The 19,720-nt window shown below is 37.1% G+C and overlaps 1 protein-coding gene across 1 annotated transcript in view; it reads right to left on the reverse strand.

The window, feature by feature from the left end:
- Nucleotides 1–19,720, reverse strand: part of snap25b (synaptosome associated protein 25b) — a 46,385-nt gene that overhangs the window by 22,093 nt on the left and 4,572 nt on the right. The window contains exons 2-3 of the mRNA XM_077239005.1: nt 3,615–3,744; nt 1,076–1,117 (exon numbers count right to left, since the gene is read on the reverse strand). Coding sequence (XP_077095120.1) covers nt 1,076–1,117; nt 3,615–3,686 — 114 coding nt within the window. The 5' untranslated portion in view covers nt 3,687–3,744. The remainder of the gene's footprint in view (nt 1–1,075; nt 1,118–3,614; nt 3,745–19,720) is intronic.

Here is a 19,720-nt window from a genome sequence, read left to right on the forward strand (position 1 = left end):
TTTTATAACCAATTTCAAGATTTAATTTACTACATCTGGCGCTGTTTTCAATAACCATCAATATACAGACCAAATATACACTAGCATTCAGCTATAGGATCAGTAATTTTTTTTGTTTGCTTAAAAGAAATGGATACTTTTATTCAGCAGGGATGCATTAAATTGATCTAAAAATACAATAAAATCTTTGTAAACACATTGTTGCAAAAAATCTATTTCAAATAATTGTTATTTCTATTCAACAAAAGAACTGAAAAAAAACTGTTTTCAACATTGATCATATTAATAAATGTTTCTTGAGCAGCAAATCAGCATATTATAATGGTTTCTGAAGGATATTATGAAATTCATCATAGGAATATATATATATATATATACACAAAACATATAGTTTACATTTATTTTAATGTTTAAAATGTTTTATGGTATTATAATATTTCACAATATTACTGTTTTAATCTATTTCTGATCATATAAATGTATATATATATATATAACATACTGACATAATTTGACATAATTTGTCCTTTATAAAATACCCAGAAAACCTTGTGAAAATAAATAACAGCAAAAACAGATAGAGGCCAAATGCAACTTGTATAATTTAATAATGCAACTCCACTCTTTGTTGAACTTTAAAAAATAAATAAAATAAACCATATGATTTATATATTTTCTATCACATTAAAGCTAAAATCAGACTTCTGCTCTTTATAATGCTAAACCAACCACAATCTTTTCTGAACAGTATCTCATCTCCACATGTGGGGTCAGGGGTTTTTGATCCCTATTAGATCCTAGAAAGACTCATTTTCTCTCCTGTGTCTCGACACTGCCCTATCAGTAACACATAGATGGAGTTTCTCTGAAATCATTATTGATTTTTATCACAGAGCGGAAATTTGGTGCTATTTCACTGTCTCGATTTCTGACCTTCAGAGGCCATGAAAACAAGCAGCGAAACAACCTCTTTGTAAAAACAGCTTTTCACATACAGCCAAACTGAGTTTGAATATGCAACCACTGTATACAATTTCAAGTTTATTACTATCACTCAGTTAAGTAAATATCTTACCTCTTCGACCAGCTGCAGCATGCGGCGAGTACTCTCCAAAGACTGTAGAAAGAAAAATATACCTATTATTACTCACAATAACCTCAAAAGTTTATACGACCCTGCTTGTTGTATTGCATTTTGTTATTTGAACGCGATGTGTTGATGCACCACAGTTGGTACAAGGCCATAATGTTCATTATGTCAGTTACGACAGCATGTTACTAATGGCTGCCAAGTTCAGACTGAACTGCATGTACAGCCATTTCTGCCCCCCCCCACTCCTTCCTGTTCCTTCAAAGAAAGCTCAAGATAGTATTATCCACTCATGAATATTTAAAGCTCTCCCATTCCAGTCGAGTGTATATATCTGAGCTGAAGAAATATGACTGCGCAGCGCCACAGGACGCTCAATAGCAGGCTAGGATTAAAGATCATTATTGTGATCTCTATTTTCTTTTTTAAGAGCTATCATTAAGCGTCATACCATATATCATATGGAACCATACACCACCTAGTCATTGTGAGGCCTTGAAGGTGAAGTGTGTGATTAATGTTCATACTGTTTCCTATACTATTTAAATCCATCCAAACTATTCAAAGACACACACAATACTCAAATATACCTCAAACTGTTTGTCAAAGAGCAAATGTAACATCATTGCAAGAACAAAATGCATGCAAAATTGGATATACAGGAGTAGTCAAAATTGTCAGAAATTTACGTTAACACACAGCACAGCATCTACTGTGAACGGAGCTGCTCTGAGACGCGAATCATGAGTTGCTTGTGTGAACACAGCTTACTTCGCTCTGAAACCCGGCACAACAAACTGAGCTTTACACCTATTTAAATAAATCATAGCCTTTTGTCGTGTGATAAGTGCACTAAGTCATATCGCAAATTTGTTTTCTGTTCGACTGACAGATGCTTTGCCAAAGCAATGGCGCAAAACACAACGTTAATGATCTTTAGGTTCATTACGAAACGAAACACTGATCATCATTGTCATTTTAAACAGAAATAGACATTCAATATAGAGTGCAATAAAGCAGTATAATTATTCTGTTACTCACCTGTATGAGCGTCCTTAAATTTGTGCTTGAAGTCTTCAATGCAGATAGTGTTTTATCTTTGGTTTGCATAGATTACATACAAAAGCGTAACATTTACTAATCAATTCATGTGAAATATCAAGCCACTTGTCCTTTGTGTAATCATCAGGTGATCTCTTCTCAGTGAACTGTGAAGCTGCAAGAGGCGTGATATAACAATAGATGGTGGTAATGCACAATTTTAGATTGCGATCTAGTCAGAAGAAGACACTGCGCTTCTTTAATACATTGCAGGTTTGTCAAAACACAAAATTTGGCTTTTGGTCGCGGTACCATCGCTACTTGCTGGAAAAAATAGTTTGTTACCTACGAAGCAACTGAAATTCAGTTAAGCTACTGAAAAATGTAGTTAAGTTAGTAGCGTCACTACTTGTAGTTAGCTATTGTAACGCATTGTATGTAACGTTACTGAAATTTAAAAAATGTGACGATACCAGCATTTCCCTCTACCATTTTGATCGCTGTCGAATGGATTCTTAAACACCTCTGATTGGCCATTGTGTTGACTTGCTAAACATATATGTCTATGATTGGCTAGATTGATCAACGTTTCAAAAACATGTTGTCTTTGACGCTCTTCATCAAGCGCTTACACAGATACACACGGGAGCATTCGAAAGCAGTGTCTATCAGCGGTACCCTAATATATCCGCTGATAGACTGATCCGCTGATAGATGGTGCTGTTCAACGCTCCCATGTGTATCTATGTAAGCGCTCAGTAAAGAGCATCAAAGATGTCATTGTATGTCATTGTAGCCAATCAGAGACACATGTTGAGCGCGTCAAGACAATGGCCAATCAGAGGTGTTTAAGAATCTGTTCAACAGCACTCAAAATGCCAGAGGGAAATGCTGGCATTGTCACATTTTTAAATTTCAGTACCGCTGAACTTGTGAGTAAACGATTCCAGAATTCTTTTGTGTCAATAGAATCTATTAAAATATTCAAGGACCTATGTGCAGTGGCCATGTTAATAAAAATCCCATGTGGAATACAATTTGGATGACATGGTTAACCCTCCTACATGGAGTTGCGAGTCAAAGTTCTGATTGTTCAGCAGGAGGCCAGTGTGATTAAAGGTCTATCAAAGCCAGTGCAGAACCCCCACTGGGCAGGTGCTATGAGGGAGGTCGTTTCTGTCTGAAACGAGTGCGGTGTAGAGAACCTCTCGCTGATCACCACTGCTTCTGGTAACCAAGCAGCCTCCCCTGGTCCATGACAAATGGATGAGCAGTCTTAAAATAGGTGCTTCTTTTTGCACAAAACGGATTTATTAATTCATTGATGCTCTTTAGAGTGGTTCAGTCTTCTACTGAACGTCTGGAAGTCACGGTGTGTTCATTCTCCTTCACGCCGGGACGGGTCTATTTATATACAGATGCTGTCGTATTAAGGGTTTATTTTTAGACCTGCGTCGCCCATGGAGGTTGAAGGTGTACTTACCTCATCGCCCAGCTGATCAGCTCTGGCCTGCATGTCCGTCAGCTCATTGCGCATGTCCGAATCGTCTGCCATGGCTGTGGAGGGATGAGGTACTCGCCTCTAAACGGGAAGTGTAGCTCTTACTTGAAAGCTGGAAAAGAGATGAAAAATGCATTGTGTTAGGCTATGTTTACAAAGACTCACCGAAACGATTACTCCAGATAGATCGCATTGCTGAATGAACAATCAGAATATATAAGTGACGTCTGCATTTTATTCCATTTCTCTTTGAAGACAATGATCGGGCAGGTATTGTGTGGCAGTCAATAAATTTCGACTCATTCTCAGAAATTGACTCATCAATTCAAGGATTCAGGTTACACAACGCTCACAAGAGAGAGAAAGAGATATCCTGGAAAATGTGTAATGAGAATTACATTATGAATTCATTGCTACTACCAAAAATAGGCTATACTGCAGTCCAGTCAACATTAAATCAAAACTGACCATATTCATTTGCTAAATGCACATTCCTGATCTTATTGTGCACAATTCATTGGTGAAGGATATTTTAAACAAAAAAAGATGTCTTTGTAATATTTAATCCAACTATAACAACTTGCTCCGCCTATGAAACAACTTTCATTTTGGCTGATGTCACCAATATCCATCTAATCATTTTATGATGGATCAAATTAAGCACCATTCTACATAGTCTAAAAATACATCTGATCACTTATGAAATGGGTCCTCCTGAGTACCTTTTAATGTTGACTTGAAAGACAAATGCCCTATCTAGACTGACCACAGGGTCATTTTAAAGAGTGTTCGCTGAAAAAATTATACAAATGTCACAAGCATCTGTGTTAAGGATCTTGGATGCTTTCATAAATGCCACAGTGTGTCTCATGTACCATGACATTATTAGTGTTTTTTCACTGAAACTAGAGAACAAACATATAAAATGCTTTTATAATCTGGTTTAAATGCAGAAAAGCATTGGATACAAGTGTATGATGTTGGCTACAGCATCATCTTGGCATCCTGGCATCCTGGCATGTTTCCCTTCCTCGTTTCCTGGCACGGAAGATGTTTGATCTGCCTACTGTTGATCATCATATGGACCAATCAAAGATTTCGTCGAGAAAAATGTGTCTCTTTAAAGTCACCATAAAATCAAAAGGACAATTCTTATGTTTTTATGGAATATTGCAGTATCTATTAGAAAATGATATATCCGTGCACAAATTCATTTGCTCTTGTAATCTTTAATCAAAACAACTTGCAGTGACATCTCTTCTCTTCTCTGATGATGTGTTTACTGACGTGAGAGCTGGGCAAACTGTCACTCACATGAGATCAACCAATTGCAAACCACAACCATCCAACCATCTAATCAATTCCAAATGGACAAAATCAAGTTCCACTCTAAAAAATTGTTTTTCTTTGTTCGAGAAGCTGTTTCACTGGGATATTCATCACAATAAAAAAGAAAATACTATTGCAATTTCGGTTTCATGCCAAAAGAGGCAATATATTACATATCATTTATGCATTTAACATCCAATTCTATCCAAAACCACTTTAATGCTTTAAAATTAGTCATTTCATGACCTTAGCATTGCAAGTAATGTGCCAGTTTAGCTACAGTAACAACAGTCAACACTTTTTTTGTCCGCTTGGATGGTGCCAATAATTCCATGCAATGTTACTTTAATCAAGTGTAAGTTGGCATCAAGTCATGTAAATATATTGCCAGAAATCTGCTGTAACTGCTGCCGGTCCTCTCTGTCATTAGGCATTCGTCCTGTGCCAATTGGAAAAGGCAGCAGACCTCTGATACTCCATCTTCTCCCTGGCTGCTCTATATATTTCTCTCTCTGCTCCAGTGGTGAGAGGTCCAGAGAAATCATGAGTAATTAACTTACTCTCTTCTCTATTATAGGACAATTAGATTAACTAAAGAATCACATTCATACAGAGCGTCTGTCATGATTCCAGTCTGGTGTTCTCCTTGTCTTATGTTGACTTTTGTTATTTCCTGTTCTTTGCCATGTTTTGTAGTCCTTTGTAGTTTTTCTTGTTTATTAGTCTCTCCAGGTGTTTCTAATTAGCCCCGCCCCCTTGTTATCTTGTTTAGCTTGTTTGCCTGTGTATTCAAACCCCTGTGCTTCAGTTGTTGTTTGTCGGTCGTTGTTTTGATTATGCGTGTAGCTGTTCTGTGTTCCTGTCCTGAGTTCCATTGGATTACTTGTTTGTTTTATTAAAGTGCTTGCATGCGATTCTTTCTCCGCTTCATTCCTGCTCTTATGTTACAGAACTACAAAACATGGCACAGAACAGGAAATAACAAAAGTAAACATAAGACAAGGAGAACACCAGACAGGAATCATGACAGCGCATAGACTGTAAAACAAGATGGACGAAGCCCCTTCGCTCTCTTCCATTGGCGAGAAGTGAAGCCGTCATTGTCCCGATATGGCGCTGACATCTTGGGACTTGAGTCTGCGCAGTTGTGATTTTGTGACCAGAGATGTGCAGTAGTGAGCAGGAAGTAAAGCCGCGAAATCAACGTCCCGCCCTCACTCTCGCTGAATCAATCACAAGCACACGCCTCTGCTGCAGAACAACCAATGATGTCGGTGTGAAATAATTCATTATAGAAATTTAGATATTCAATTTAAAGCTCCAATCTCCTCAGTCCTCCAAAGATCCCGAAAAAAGTACGTTGTTGCTTCAGTGACTACTTTGCTCACAGAACCTGTCAATCACAGCTGTCAATCATGTGTTTTTATAGCATCAAATAACTAACTAAAAACAAACTTATTTTAAAAACAAACACTTGAAATTACATCAACGTGATAAAAACTACAGAAAATGAAAGAAACTATCTTTGGAAAAAAGATATGTGAAGTGTAATTTAATTGTTTAGTTGGTCTCACGTCCTGTTGAATAACATGGGGAGGCAGGGTTTTTGAGCTATACTAGGACCGGCCACCGGGGGGCGATCGAGACGCTTTGGCTTCACTTTTCAGGTCTTGTGCGGCACGCTTGTGACAGCGTCAAGCTGGATATCTGCTGGTCCGTAGCATGAGGGTGACGCTTGTGGCTTCCATAGATATCATATAGAGACTAGATGCCCTATTGGCCGCTGGGGCGCAAGAAATGCGGCCGCCATATTAAGCAGGTCATACTCCTATTTGCGTTGCATAGCAGCAGTAGATTTCAGAGCACTGTGCAGTATATTCCTGCTCAAATCGGCGGACCATCACTCGGGGATTACTTACACAAGTAAGATTTAACATTTAACATTACCGTACTATTAGTTGTATTTTGTGAACAAAATATTCAATGTGTCCTGTATCGTAGCTACGTGTATGACCTTTGCAGCAAAAAAACCCGCGTGAAAATCAGTTCGGTATTCAGTGAGATATGATTAATTAAATGCGCTGGCAGCTCATTGCACCTGCCAAACAGATTACACTGAGCGGAGCGGGTGACCGGTTTAAGATGGCGGCCCCACGGCTCGTCTGCGCCAATAGGCAGTAGCGGTCGATAGGGCGTCTATCTATATGATGTCTATGTGTGGCTTCTTGCTTTTTATTATTCTGTTGTAATGTCTCTCTTTTGTTTTACAAATGAACTAGCTGAAATATGAACAGCCTTTTAATCAGGTGTGCCTTGTGCCTCCTCAATAAATTGGAAGAGAAATTAATCCATATTACAAAAATAAAACAACGCAAATATGACAAAATGTGACACTCGTTTTTCTAAAGTAACTGTCCAGCAGTGACAATAACAGGTAAAGTTACTTTTAACAGACCTCCTAAAGTGTGCGTTAGGTTTGGTATGGGGTAATTGAGAATGAATGGAGGAAAGTCAATGCCTCTATCGCGCTAAGATTGGATATTGTTGGTTATGATTGGATTTGATTGGTTCACATGATAAATCCAACCTCTTGTTTTCAATCATTTGTTTTCGATCATGTTCGCAAATCGCTCTAAATGAACTTAATGTGACGACTAATTAAAAAGTGAGTAAACGACTCAGCCACTTAGATATGATCACTTTATGTCACGATAAAATAAAACTTCAAATGACCTGAAAACATGATGACTGTGTTTTTTTTAGTTAGCAATCAGCTTGGTGAAATGAAAGATACATCTTTAGGCTACCTCTATGTTTTATGATAGTATAGCTGCTGGCCTTTTAAAATCCATATTTTATTAGTGCTGTTATGCTATTTTGCTTGTGAACGACTCAATGTTATTGAACGAATCCGTAGAGTGACTCATTCTTAACACTCACTTGCTCACCTTATGTTGTAATGATCACAGAATTAATCAGCAAACAAAGAACAACTGTTGTTGGTGAACCGAATCAAACTATTCAAAATCACTGGGGTTAATAAAAATCCCCATGACTAGGCTTTCCTGGGATGTGGAGTAGTTTGGTAATCGAGGATGTGCCAGGCCCTTCAGTAGAGTCGATTCCCCGTGGAGTCAACTCTTGATTCTCAACGCCTTTAGAATTGATTATTTTTGGGAATGACTCCCAGATTTACTAAAATGCAAATAATTTTAAGGCATTATTAAGTTTCAAGTACAAGATAACACATTTAGGGAATATATTTTAGGGAATTAAACTTTTAATAGTTCAGAAGTTACATTAATGTGGACAAACTCAAAGGCATGTTAATATTTGAATGCATGCCGCATGGCAAGAAAACAGACAAATCTATTAAAGTGGAAATAGGTCAGTCTATATGGAGCACATATGGTATTAAGATTCCCACTCCCTGTGTCATCCTCAAAAGCTCTTTTTCATTCCAGTTCTTTCTATAGAAGCTGTTAAAAAGATTCATTTGTGAGGAAACCGCAAACTGCCATGTCTCACACTTCCACTATCACTGGAAATGTAACGCCTCAAAAAGTAATCGCCAAGAGTCCAAAGTGCCAATTACGTCCCGAAAGAGCCACATCTTAAGGGGGTCTAAATGAAATTTCTAATCAAATCCTCAATTAATATGAGCTTACAACAGTCAATAAAGATATACTGACAAACTTTCTTACATCTACAGTACATGAAATTGATGGCTCAGAAATGAATCTAAAAGCATCCAGAAGCCTAGAGCAAAGTTTGTCATTGTGATTTCATAATGTGTGAGGATGCTGAGGTCAAGCCCATGATGTGCTACGCAGACTGATTTCTATGTGGCAGAGGCTGAAATCTTCTGTCGGAAAGAGCAGTGGATTCAGATCTATTTTTGCTTCATGAGTCGTCAGATATTTAATGTTTCATGGCCATAAAACAGCATGGAGTGCAGCGCATGAAAAATGAATTACGCTTTTATTTTGTTCTTTTGCAAGTGCAGTGAACGGCGTCTGAAAATAATTGTTGGGATGTGGTTTGTGGATCCGTCACCATCCAACACAAAATAATTTAATATTTTTAAGACGTTGCAGCAAAAATAATCAAACACTCCCTAGAGAGTGTGCCATGGTGTGTGCTTTTCTTTCTGCCGAACACCTCAGTTCAGTAAAACCATATATTTTTTTGATGAACTAATGAGATTTTATAGTCATTTGTGACCTATATCAGAAGATTTGTTGTCCATCCCTGTACTTCCTGGAGAGAACAACAGTACTTGCTGGTTATTTAAAGCACTCTTGTTAAACTTGACATTTACGACTAACAGTTACATTTGAAGGTCACAGGTGACCTTGTCCAAGCACATCATTGACATAGGCTGTGAATCTCTTGCTGTTTCTGGATTAAATAGTGTACTGCGCACAATATAATACCTGGATCACATACTACATCTTTTTCTTGATTTATTATGCACTTGGATTATTTTTATTTTCCAGAATTTGACGTCACTTTCTGACTCAATCCTGCAACATGCTGATTTTATGTGGCAACAAAGTAGAATAGCACTGTTTGAAACATTTATCACTGTATGTTATTTCACAAATGCTATTAAAGAATACATACCGTTCAAAAGTTTAAAAAAATGAAAGAAAATTAGATTTTTATTGAGCAAGGATGCATTAAACTGATTAAAAGTGACAAGAAAGACATTTACATTGTTACAAAAGATTTCTTATTCAAATAAATGCTGTTCTGTCATGACAACTCTGAGTGTTTGACATGACAATATATTTGACAGTGTTGATATGTTTGACCTTGGCGGAATTGAGCAAATACAGGAATTGCTACTGCCAATACACACAAGACACGCTGCTGTAAAAAAGTAAGACATGCTCCTGCTGTACAATATAGCGTACATGAATTATCCGTAGCAGATCTATAAAGGTGGAGCTGGGGAAGGCGGAGGGTTTCTGAAAGTGTGCTGCAACTGCTACAGCAAATGCTGACCAAGCATTTAAAGATTGAGCAGTGAGCTCATTGGCTACTGATACAGCAGGAACCAATCAGCTGTGCCCTATAGCGAATCATGTGGTTGCAAGCAGATTGAGTTAAAGGACCTATCATCCTGCGCCATCTAGAGTTTCATGACAGAACATTGTATGTCTTTTTGAACGTTCTATTTACTGAAGAATCCTTAAAAAATGTATTACGGTTTCCACAAAAAAATATTAAGCAGCACTGTTTTCAACATTAATAATAATAATAAAAATGTAAGCACCAAAATCCACTAATTAGAATGGTTACTGAAGGAAGCTTTGTCATCACATGAATAAACTACCTTTTAAAATACATTAAGATAGATTTTTTTTTATTGTTATAATATTTTACAATATGTTTTTTTTTACCGCATTTTTTATTAAATAAATGCAGACTTGGTAAGCGTAACAAACTTCTATTAAACACATTACAAAAACCTTACCAACCCCAAACTTTTGTGTATCTATTGTAATTATTGCATTTGATTCATTTTGACTCATAATGTACTTTCAATCTTCACAAGGATCACAAAAGACATATTCCTTTAACTACACAACATACAGTTAGATGCAAAAACAAGGATGAAAGATTTTTTGCAAAAATATTCATTCTTAAAGCAACATCCAACAAAAGTGAGATTGTATGGTCTTTGAGATGGACACTAATGGGATTTTTCTCAATGGAAAGTGGAAACTGCATCTTCTCCAAGTGATAAACAAGAAATTAGAGGTCCAGTTACACTGTATACGACGTCAGTCTCATCGATGTGCTTTCTCTCCATCTCTTACTCCATTACTATCTCTCCTGAGCCATCCTAATTCAGTATTCCATTAATAATGGATGATGTGTCTGATAGGGAACAAGAGCAATGGCTTTCTCATTGGCGAGCATTTTCTTAGACTTGTTTCTACAAAGCCTTGATGCACGGGCCATCTTGTAAATCATTGTTCTTCAAGGACGTGGCTTATCCACCAAACCAGCTTAGTTAATCCACACCCCAAGAGAAAAACTACATCGCCACCCAAACGTGGCAGCTTTGCGCGTACTTTACTTTTCCTGTAATCCAGACAATCCGGAAAACAGTCATGGATTGACGTATCAGAATTTTGGCCAATTTTTACTCAACTACAATGCATTTAATAGCAGTTAAAATAGATCATAGATATCCTTTACCATTAAAGACTTTGCAAGCCTTTACTGGCCCAAATCTTAATCATTTTCAATTTCTGAGGAAGAATTATTATGCAACCTGCAAGAATGAGGATTCAATGAAAACACATTTGTATTAACCAAACCACACCAATAAATATAGCAATATAAGGGCATGCACATTGCAGTTCTCTCTTCATAATGCAAAAGGTCATTTCATTTAGCCCTTTGGCAAATGTTGTGTCGTGCAGACCTCTGACGTGAAGGGCAAGCACAAGGTTGATATATACGGCAACCTTGACATTGAGAAACAGGTTTGTTGAACTCTGGCCACATAGAAAACAGCAACACCGCTCTATTATATACCATGTGTCTTGTGATTATTATTTTGTAGGAGATTGCCCTTTTATGTTCATGAGTGAAAGCATAAAACTATGTTGCACAAATGACAAAAACTATACATCCATTTATACGTCCATTTAATAGAGAGAAAAGAAAAACCTTTAGTGTCTCTGAATATAGATAATATTAATTCTGTGCTGTTGTCTCTATACAACATTTGCCATCTCCATTTGTATTCAATGTGATGGTGATGAATCTTGATGATTATTATAAATAAAGACCTGAACCAGAACTGAACAAAAACATGGCTCAAAAGGTTTGGTTTTGAAACATTTTGATTCAGCCATCAAATCCATATCGGTTGAAAAGGACACATAATTTCATTTCTGCATCAAAAAACCCCCAGTTCAACGTTTTTTATTAGATTTTTTACAGAGACCTTTGATAAAGAGCTGATACAAAAGCGACCTTCGAAATGTGATGCTTAATGTTAACGGCAGACCAAAACCACATTAATGACTCAGCTGCTATTGTGAATATAAAATAAGCAGAATAATTAACACTGAGTACTCAGAGTGATCTGACATTTTCACAGAACACAATATGTGATAAACAACATCCAACCGAGTCTTACTTTGAGATATTAATGCAGCTATACAATAAAAAATACTACTAAAAAATAAAGCAACAGAATCTGATATTTCATATAGTACATATGATATCTTATATGATACTGCATTGATAATGCCCAGTAAGCAATAGATGTCATTTCACTGTCTAGGTTAACCATAGACACGATATAGTCCGGCTATGAGTAACCCATTTCTAGCCAAAATAACCTTGAATTCGTTTTTTGTTGTTTTTGCCAAAATAATTTGCAAGATGTATGATATTCCATCATATAAGCAAAGTCAACAGTGCTTACAAGGTGTTTGCTTTGTTAACATGTTATCTAATTGATAGTCTATTCCTCGGCTATGGTTAGACGTCTATTAAATTTTAACTGACAGTCCAAATTTTGCCTTGTTTTAGCCTAGATGTTAGGGCTGTGTTTGGATGGCTATTAGACGTCTTTTAGATGCAAAATTGCTTGCTGGGAACTAATGAAATAATGTAAGATTCATGTAGTTTTTGGAGCTCATTGTGATGACAGATTAACCTCAAATGAGCACATTTTGTTTAAGCGAATCTTCGTGTTGCAAGCAATATCAGGTAAGTGCTGACAAAGAAAAGACCAGGTGCTTCTTTTTAACACATCCCAGTACAAATCCCAAAAGCACATTGCTTGGCAGGATGTGTTATCCTGAACAGTTAAGAATAGCTTGCAATGATGAAACATACAATAAAAAAGACATACAATACAACATACAATATTTGAAGAAGATGAATATGACCCCAGTCCAGACCCGACCAGATGTTTCCACGTCTACCTCCACATCTCATGAAGATAGCAATGAATGAATCTATTTTATAGCCAACAAGAGTCCACAAAAAAGAATTGGATGTTAGACATCAGTAGATAAACAGAGCCTGTCACTCGACATTTCAGTGTATCCTCCAAAGAAGATCGAACTGCCGGCCCCTCCAGAGACCTGCTGCCTGATGTGTATTAAACCCGTCAGGCATCGGCCATGCCAGATGACACAGGGCCACAGATTAAACACACCACTCGAAGAGGATTTATGGCCTATTGGCTCTCTTTACTGCAAGCTTACTGTGTTGTCCCGCCCCTTCTGTTCAATTCACTCAGAACAACTTATGAGATTCATTTAAATAACTCTCTCATACATATACATGTACCTGGACTGTCAATTAAACACATTAACCCACCCCTCCACCCACCACCACCACCCATTGACGGAATATTCCGTCATTTATAAGACAACACTTCCCCGCCATTGACGGAATTTTCTGGCTCTCTGTGTTTTTTCAAAGAGAAAAAACAGCCAAAAAAGGAGCAGAAACAAGCGATTTTCTCATTTTTTTTGTTCAAAATGTTTTTCTTTTTATTAAACTGACCCAGTTTTTTTTTTCAGACGAAAACTTTATGGGAGGAGAGTATTTAAATGAATCATACAAGGTGATTTACTAAGGTCTGTGCTAGTCAACCTACTGGTTTACACCATTATTTAAATAATTAAATTATATATGGCTAATTTGCTCTGCTCTTGGTAGATTGCATTGGACATTATGAAATGATCCTGATGCGTCTGTGTTCTTTAATTTGCACATTGCCAGTAAATCACCCGCTGAACTTTCCACTCCCATGGGAGTGGAAAGTTCCCATTTCCGCTTTTATGGGATTGCAGTCTTAAGCTAATTTGCCCTGTTTAGTAAATTTCGCCCTAAGATTAAGATTCATATGATAGTGTATTATACATAATAATTTAGTGTATTTCTACATAAATATTTTGTATAATACGTCAGTTAATGTATCTATGCTCAGTAAAAACATTTGAGATCTTCTCGCTTGACATTGCAGGAACTGGCTGTGACCCAAGGGTCAAAACTTTTAAGAGTTTAATAGAAAAATACTTTAAAAGATTTCGCTCCCCAGAAAATACTTTGAGCTCAGTGTTATCTGGCACAGACATGAGTCTAATTATAGTCATATTTGATGTTTACTCTTGCAGAAGTGCCTTTATGCATGATTTAGTCTCATGCCACACCAAATGTTCCCTTAATATGCAGCATAATCATATCTCATTCCACGCAAATCACAGGATATTCCAGCTGTGACCTCCCATCCCGAAGCTTATACTTCCCTGTATGTCAGTAAAAGCAAAGTTTTTTTTCCCACTCTTCTACCATTACCTGACCTATACAGCCATTAGACTGCAAATCCCATTCAGTTTAAAGCTTGATAACCATGACAACCAGAAAAAAATGGGAGAATGAGGAGAAACAAAGGAGATCAAAACCAAACTTTTACAAGTAAGGTTACAAGACATTTCTAAATGTTGAATTTGCAAGCCAACTCAAAATAACAATCAGGGTGAGTAAAGGAGATAAAATAGACAGAGAGAAAGAGAAAATGGTGAGACATCCAAACAGCACAAACAAGTGCTGGGTAATTTGCAAGTTACCAAGCAACCTGAAGAACCATCCAACCCCAGAAAACAGATTTCTCTCCATTCTATCCACTTCAAAAAACAGAAAGGGGGCTTCCATTTTTGGTTTCCCAAAATATCTTTCAGTGAACAGTTCTGAAAATAACCTTTTTTTTTTTGTTAGTGTGAAGAACGTTTTAATTAAAAAAACTGCTATAAAGAAACTTTTGTGCACGTTTCCATGGATTTTAAAGGTTCTTCATAGAACAATTATGCCAATCAAGAACCTTTATTTTATACAGTATGGAATCTAAGGGCCCTATCATACACATGGCAGTTTTCTTTTTCACATCCTGCGCCACGTTGTTTAAATAGCAAATGCATTTGAGCATATTTGTGCACCCATGGGCTTGTTTGTCTGAAAACGAGGTGTTTCCAGGCGCATTGTTGGCGCATTTCTATTTTGAGGCAACTGACATAGACTGCGCCATTGACCAACTGAAACCTGGTGTAAAATCAATGGCGCAGTATTTATTTATTTATTTATTTATTTTTTTTAGTTAAAGAGCGTGTTAGTAATGTGCGCCTTTAGGCGGGTCCACAACGGACATACACTCTGCTTATTACACACAGGGACACTCAGCAGCACACAAAAATGCCGAATATTAAAAATAAAAGGATTACAATGTAAAAGATTATATCGTGTATATAAAAATATGATAAATGTCCCGTAGATGGTCTGCTAGCAAGCTTTAACCTCGCGCAAGAGCAGATCCATTTCCTCGCTAGAGAAGCGTTCAGTTTTTTCGCTTCAAATTCCGCCATGTAAATAGTGAATCCGCCATGGCAAGAGTGCAGCCGGCTTTTAAAGGGAATGGGAGATGAGACTCTGATTGGTTTATTGCACGTTACGCCCAAAACACACCCATTACTCATTAAGAGAATAGGGACAACCCTATTAGACCATGCGTCAGGTCATGACGGCCTTTTTCCCTTCATTAAACTAGCAAAAGTGGATTCGGACATGTCCTAAGTGCGCTTGCGCCGTGCGCTTTAGACCATGCGCTTAGATCGTTAAAAAATAGCGTGAATGTTCTTGGAGAAAAGAAAGTAATGCTGATTTGGAACGACATGAGGTATTTTCATTTTTTGTGTGAACTATCCCTTTAAAAATAGATTGCATCAATTGCACCATGAAAGATGGTCAGAAGAAGTAAAAAATCAACTCCATCTGACCGCCTGAGAGCTCTGCCATACCTCTAATAGTCAACTATTAAATCCTGCTCATTACAAAAACACAGCTCATCAAACGTATTTAGCCTTCCAGAAGACAACAGTTCTCCAAGGTGAGATAAAAAAAACTGAGAAAGTAGGTTAGAAGGAGTCAGCCGTCTGTGAAGCGTGTGATTAAATATTTGTCACGAAATCGCCAGATTCCATTCCTCAGACCATTGTTTTGATGCTTACAAAATTTGATGCTCCACAAGGTCGAACACGAAGGTCGGCTATAACCAATCCCCAAACGTAGACATCTATAGTATTACGGAAAATCAGGAGAATTGAATTCTGTAACACCAGAGGTGGTATCTTAGCAAGAAGTGAATTGGCAGTGTTAATATACTAATGTCAAAAGAAATCCAGTCAAGGCTGATAAAATACTGTACCTCCATTTGGAAAACACACTGAAACACATTAATCATGCCCGCGTTGCATTGAGAGGCAGAGTCGACTCTGAAAGTAGGACACGATCATGATCTCAGCCCTTTGATGGAGAGGATGTCATGTATAGCTCCTCTTTGTTTCAGTAAAATGCATTAAAACCAATATTCCAATGATACGTTTTCCCGTATCATATTGCCCACGCTCTTCTAAAACAGATTTGAGATAAAAGAAAGCTTGAATATTATAATATTTCCCATTATTTTGACACTTTACCATCATTAACATCACAATAGCCTCCAATTTCTAATTACGCTGCATTTTAAATGAGACTTTAATTCAAAACGCTTTAAAGACACATGGCTTGTATAGGATGGTGAAGTCTTCGGAAGTGCATTGTGGGTCTCAGATGTAATGTTTCTATGTCAAGGACGGTGAAAATGTCAGTGCTGCACACTGTCACATCTGTCGCTGCTTTTACAGTGCACTGCAGACATACATTATTCAATGAGAAATATGAGGTCAAGATTATTAATGTAACACTGTTTTTATGTGGAGACACTGGGGTGAACATGGACATGACTGGCCTATTATAAAACCCACAATGCATTAGGAATAAACAGGACCAGATTCTGTAGTGGTATTTAATATTGTGCATAAAATCATACCTAAATATTAATCCTGGATGGTACAGACTCAAAAATCAGTTTATACATTCAACGCTATTTTAATATGACTTTCTCTCTTCTGTGGAACACGCACATGTTTTTTTATTCAATTAAAATGAATGACAGCAGGGGTTTTCAATCTTGAATGAGCTTGAATTTTCATTGAATAAGGCTTAATTTTCAGTCTGTTTCTCAAACAAAAGCTATCAAATGGCTTCAATGTCTTGGAATATGTTTGATATTTTGGAGTTTGACATTCCCAGTATTTCTTCACTTTCATTATGTTGAAAATAGTGAAAATACTGGCCAATATATAGCCATACATGATGACATGAGGGTGAGTAAATGCCAGTTTTTTTTCAGCTATTGTAACAACTAGACTAAAAATCTACACTAGGAATATATAAAAAACAAAGAAACTTATTGAACATTGGTCTTTCATCATATTGATGTTCCTGCTTTTTTATATAAAAGCCTAAAAACACCTTTTACAGGTGAAATCCCTTCGCTTACTGCTAGACATCTTACTATTTATAAGACTGCACCTTTTATCATCACCTTTCATTAGTTTGTTTCAACCAAGGTTGTTGATAATACCTTTGAGAGAGCTATCTGTTTGTCTATTAATCTTAAAAACACAGTCTAAACCCTTCATAAGTGACTATCCTGAGCTGTGACATCAAAGGCAGCAGACATGGGAAAATAAGCCACAATTCATGCTTTAAGAGCCCTTCAAGCACTGGAAAGACATCTCATATAATATAAGTAACTATTTACAATGTACATGTTGCTTGCAAAGATTAAATCTGTTAAAATACAGAGCTACATATATGCCGCCTGGCCAATTTTTTTTTTTTTTTTAAGTCTATGATTGGATCATTATTGCAGTGATTATTATGTTTCTAGCGTGCTGTATGTTTGGCAACAGGGATGGAGGAGCTTTTCATTTCTTAAACAACCATGTAGGAAGACACATCATGGCCATATTCCAGGATGACAGTCAAGATTCATCAGGCTTTTTTTGTGAAATTGTGAAAAAAGGAAGAATAATTTTCACACATGAATTGGCACCTCTGAGTCCAGACCTTAAATTCACTGAAAGTCTTTGGGATGTGCTACAGGAGACTTTACAGAGTGCTGGACTCTTGCATTCTCTATACAAGATCTTGACCAAAATTTTATGCACCTCTAAATGGTTGTGATGTTATTTCCATCAAGAAATAACACGATTTGAGCTTGATGAATCTTGACATTGTCATCCTGGAATATGGCCATGTCTTCCTACATGGATGTTTCCAATAGGACACCTAATAACCAATAAATATAAGGAGTCCATATAATTAATTAATTTATGCAGACCAAAGCACACACGGGAAAAAAAAACATTACAGAAAAAAACATATCAAAATTCAGTGTACAGTGAAACAGCAAAGAGCTTGTTTACGTTTTAGACATGTCAAGTTGTGATACTGAACAGGACCACATGGAGATGCCAAAAAAAAAAAACTAAAACCTACACGACAGAAAAAAAAATTATCCTGAAAGTGTGTGAAAACAACATGAATCTTCTTAAATGTGTCTGTGCATAGATACAATGTGCGATCAGTTTTTGATACTGTTTTCGCATCATTAATAACGGACTCAGGCATGTTTCCTGTACGACGCCTGTACGTCACCGCAATCATCTTTACAATTCGGATCCATCAAAACTTCACTAGGGAAAAGCTTGTTTGCTTTATCTAGCCGATAAACGTTGTTTGCATATACAGCATTGCCATACAGCGGTGGGCTGTTTTCTTTATATTAGCATTGTTTTGGACTGATTGTTTGAATGCTTTTGCTTACTGGATCACTGGACTGAAAACTTTTCCGGAGTCAGCTCAAAATGATCTGATCGCAAACAGAGAAGCGAAATCCGGTTAAGGGGTTAGAATATAAATTTTCCGCCTTAATTACTAAAACTTAAAATAAAATTAAAATTATTAAAATGATAACTGAAAATATGAAAATAAAGGCCAATTCAAAATATGATTAAATAATATAATAGTATATAAAAAATACTAAAATAAAAAAGTTTTTTGGATGGTTTTATGGTCATTGATCATTTAAATCAATGATATAATATGTTATACAAAACAAACATCAGAGAAAGCAGACACAATGTACCTCTAAAGCTCTGTGGTGACCCCCGTGACCAAAATGTGCTTGTCAACATATTTAACCAGACCCTGTGCTTCCAAAAGTCCCGTCCTCCAACCCCACGATTCCCCATGCTCAGGGCTATGGCTTCGTTCTGCTCAGTTCGCAAGGGACCATCTGGTCACAAATGACCCTTAAACCCCTGGGCAATAACTCCAACACACCACAGGCTTATCTCCATTAAAACCCTGATCCCAGGATCAAGGAGAGTCCCTGGAGCAGTGGCCGACCCTCCACTGAGAAACTTTCTTCATCAGAGAGCTCCAAACCAGCATGCTCCCATGTGTTGCTTTGAAGATATTTTGTTTGTAAACAAAATCGGACATCAGTTTTGCATTTTTATCGTTATGTTTGCAGACTGAATCCGTGGGAGGGGAATTGGTCCTAAATCAGTGGGAAAATGGAGAGTTTAACCGAGGGCCATATTTGTGCTATGAGTCTATTTTCTCTCTCCTTGCCAAAGGCAAGTATGGGGACGGCAAGCAAAGGTGATGCAAAAAGGTGGAATTCATTTCTGACGCAGGCAGAGTTATTTGTGCTCGGTAATTCCTGTTTTTTATTATTCATTACGTTATCTGCTTTTTTGACTATATGTATCAAAAAGTAGGGAAAACTTTTAGTATGCCAGAGGAGGTATTCTCAAGAGAAGAAC

The sequence above is a fragment of the Siphateles boraxobius genome, unplaced genomic scaffold (assembly GCF_051911475.1).
Source record: "Siphateles boraxobius isolate OS27281-9 unplaced genomic scaffold, OSU_SipBor_1 22, whole genome shotgun sequence".
NCBI classification, from domain to species: Eukaryota; Metazoa; Chordata; class Actinopteri; order Cypriniformes; family Leuciscidae; genus Siphateles; species Siphateles boraxobius.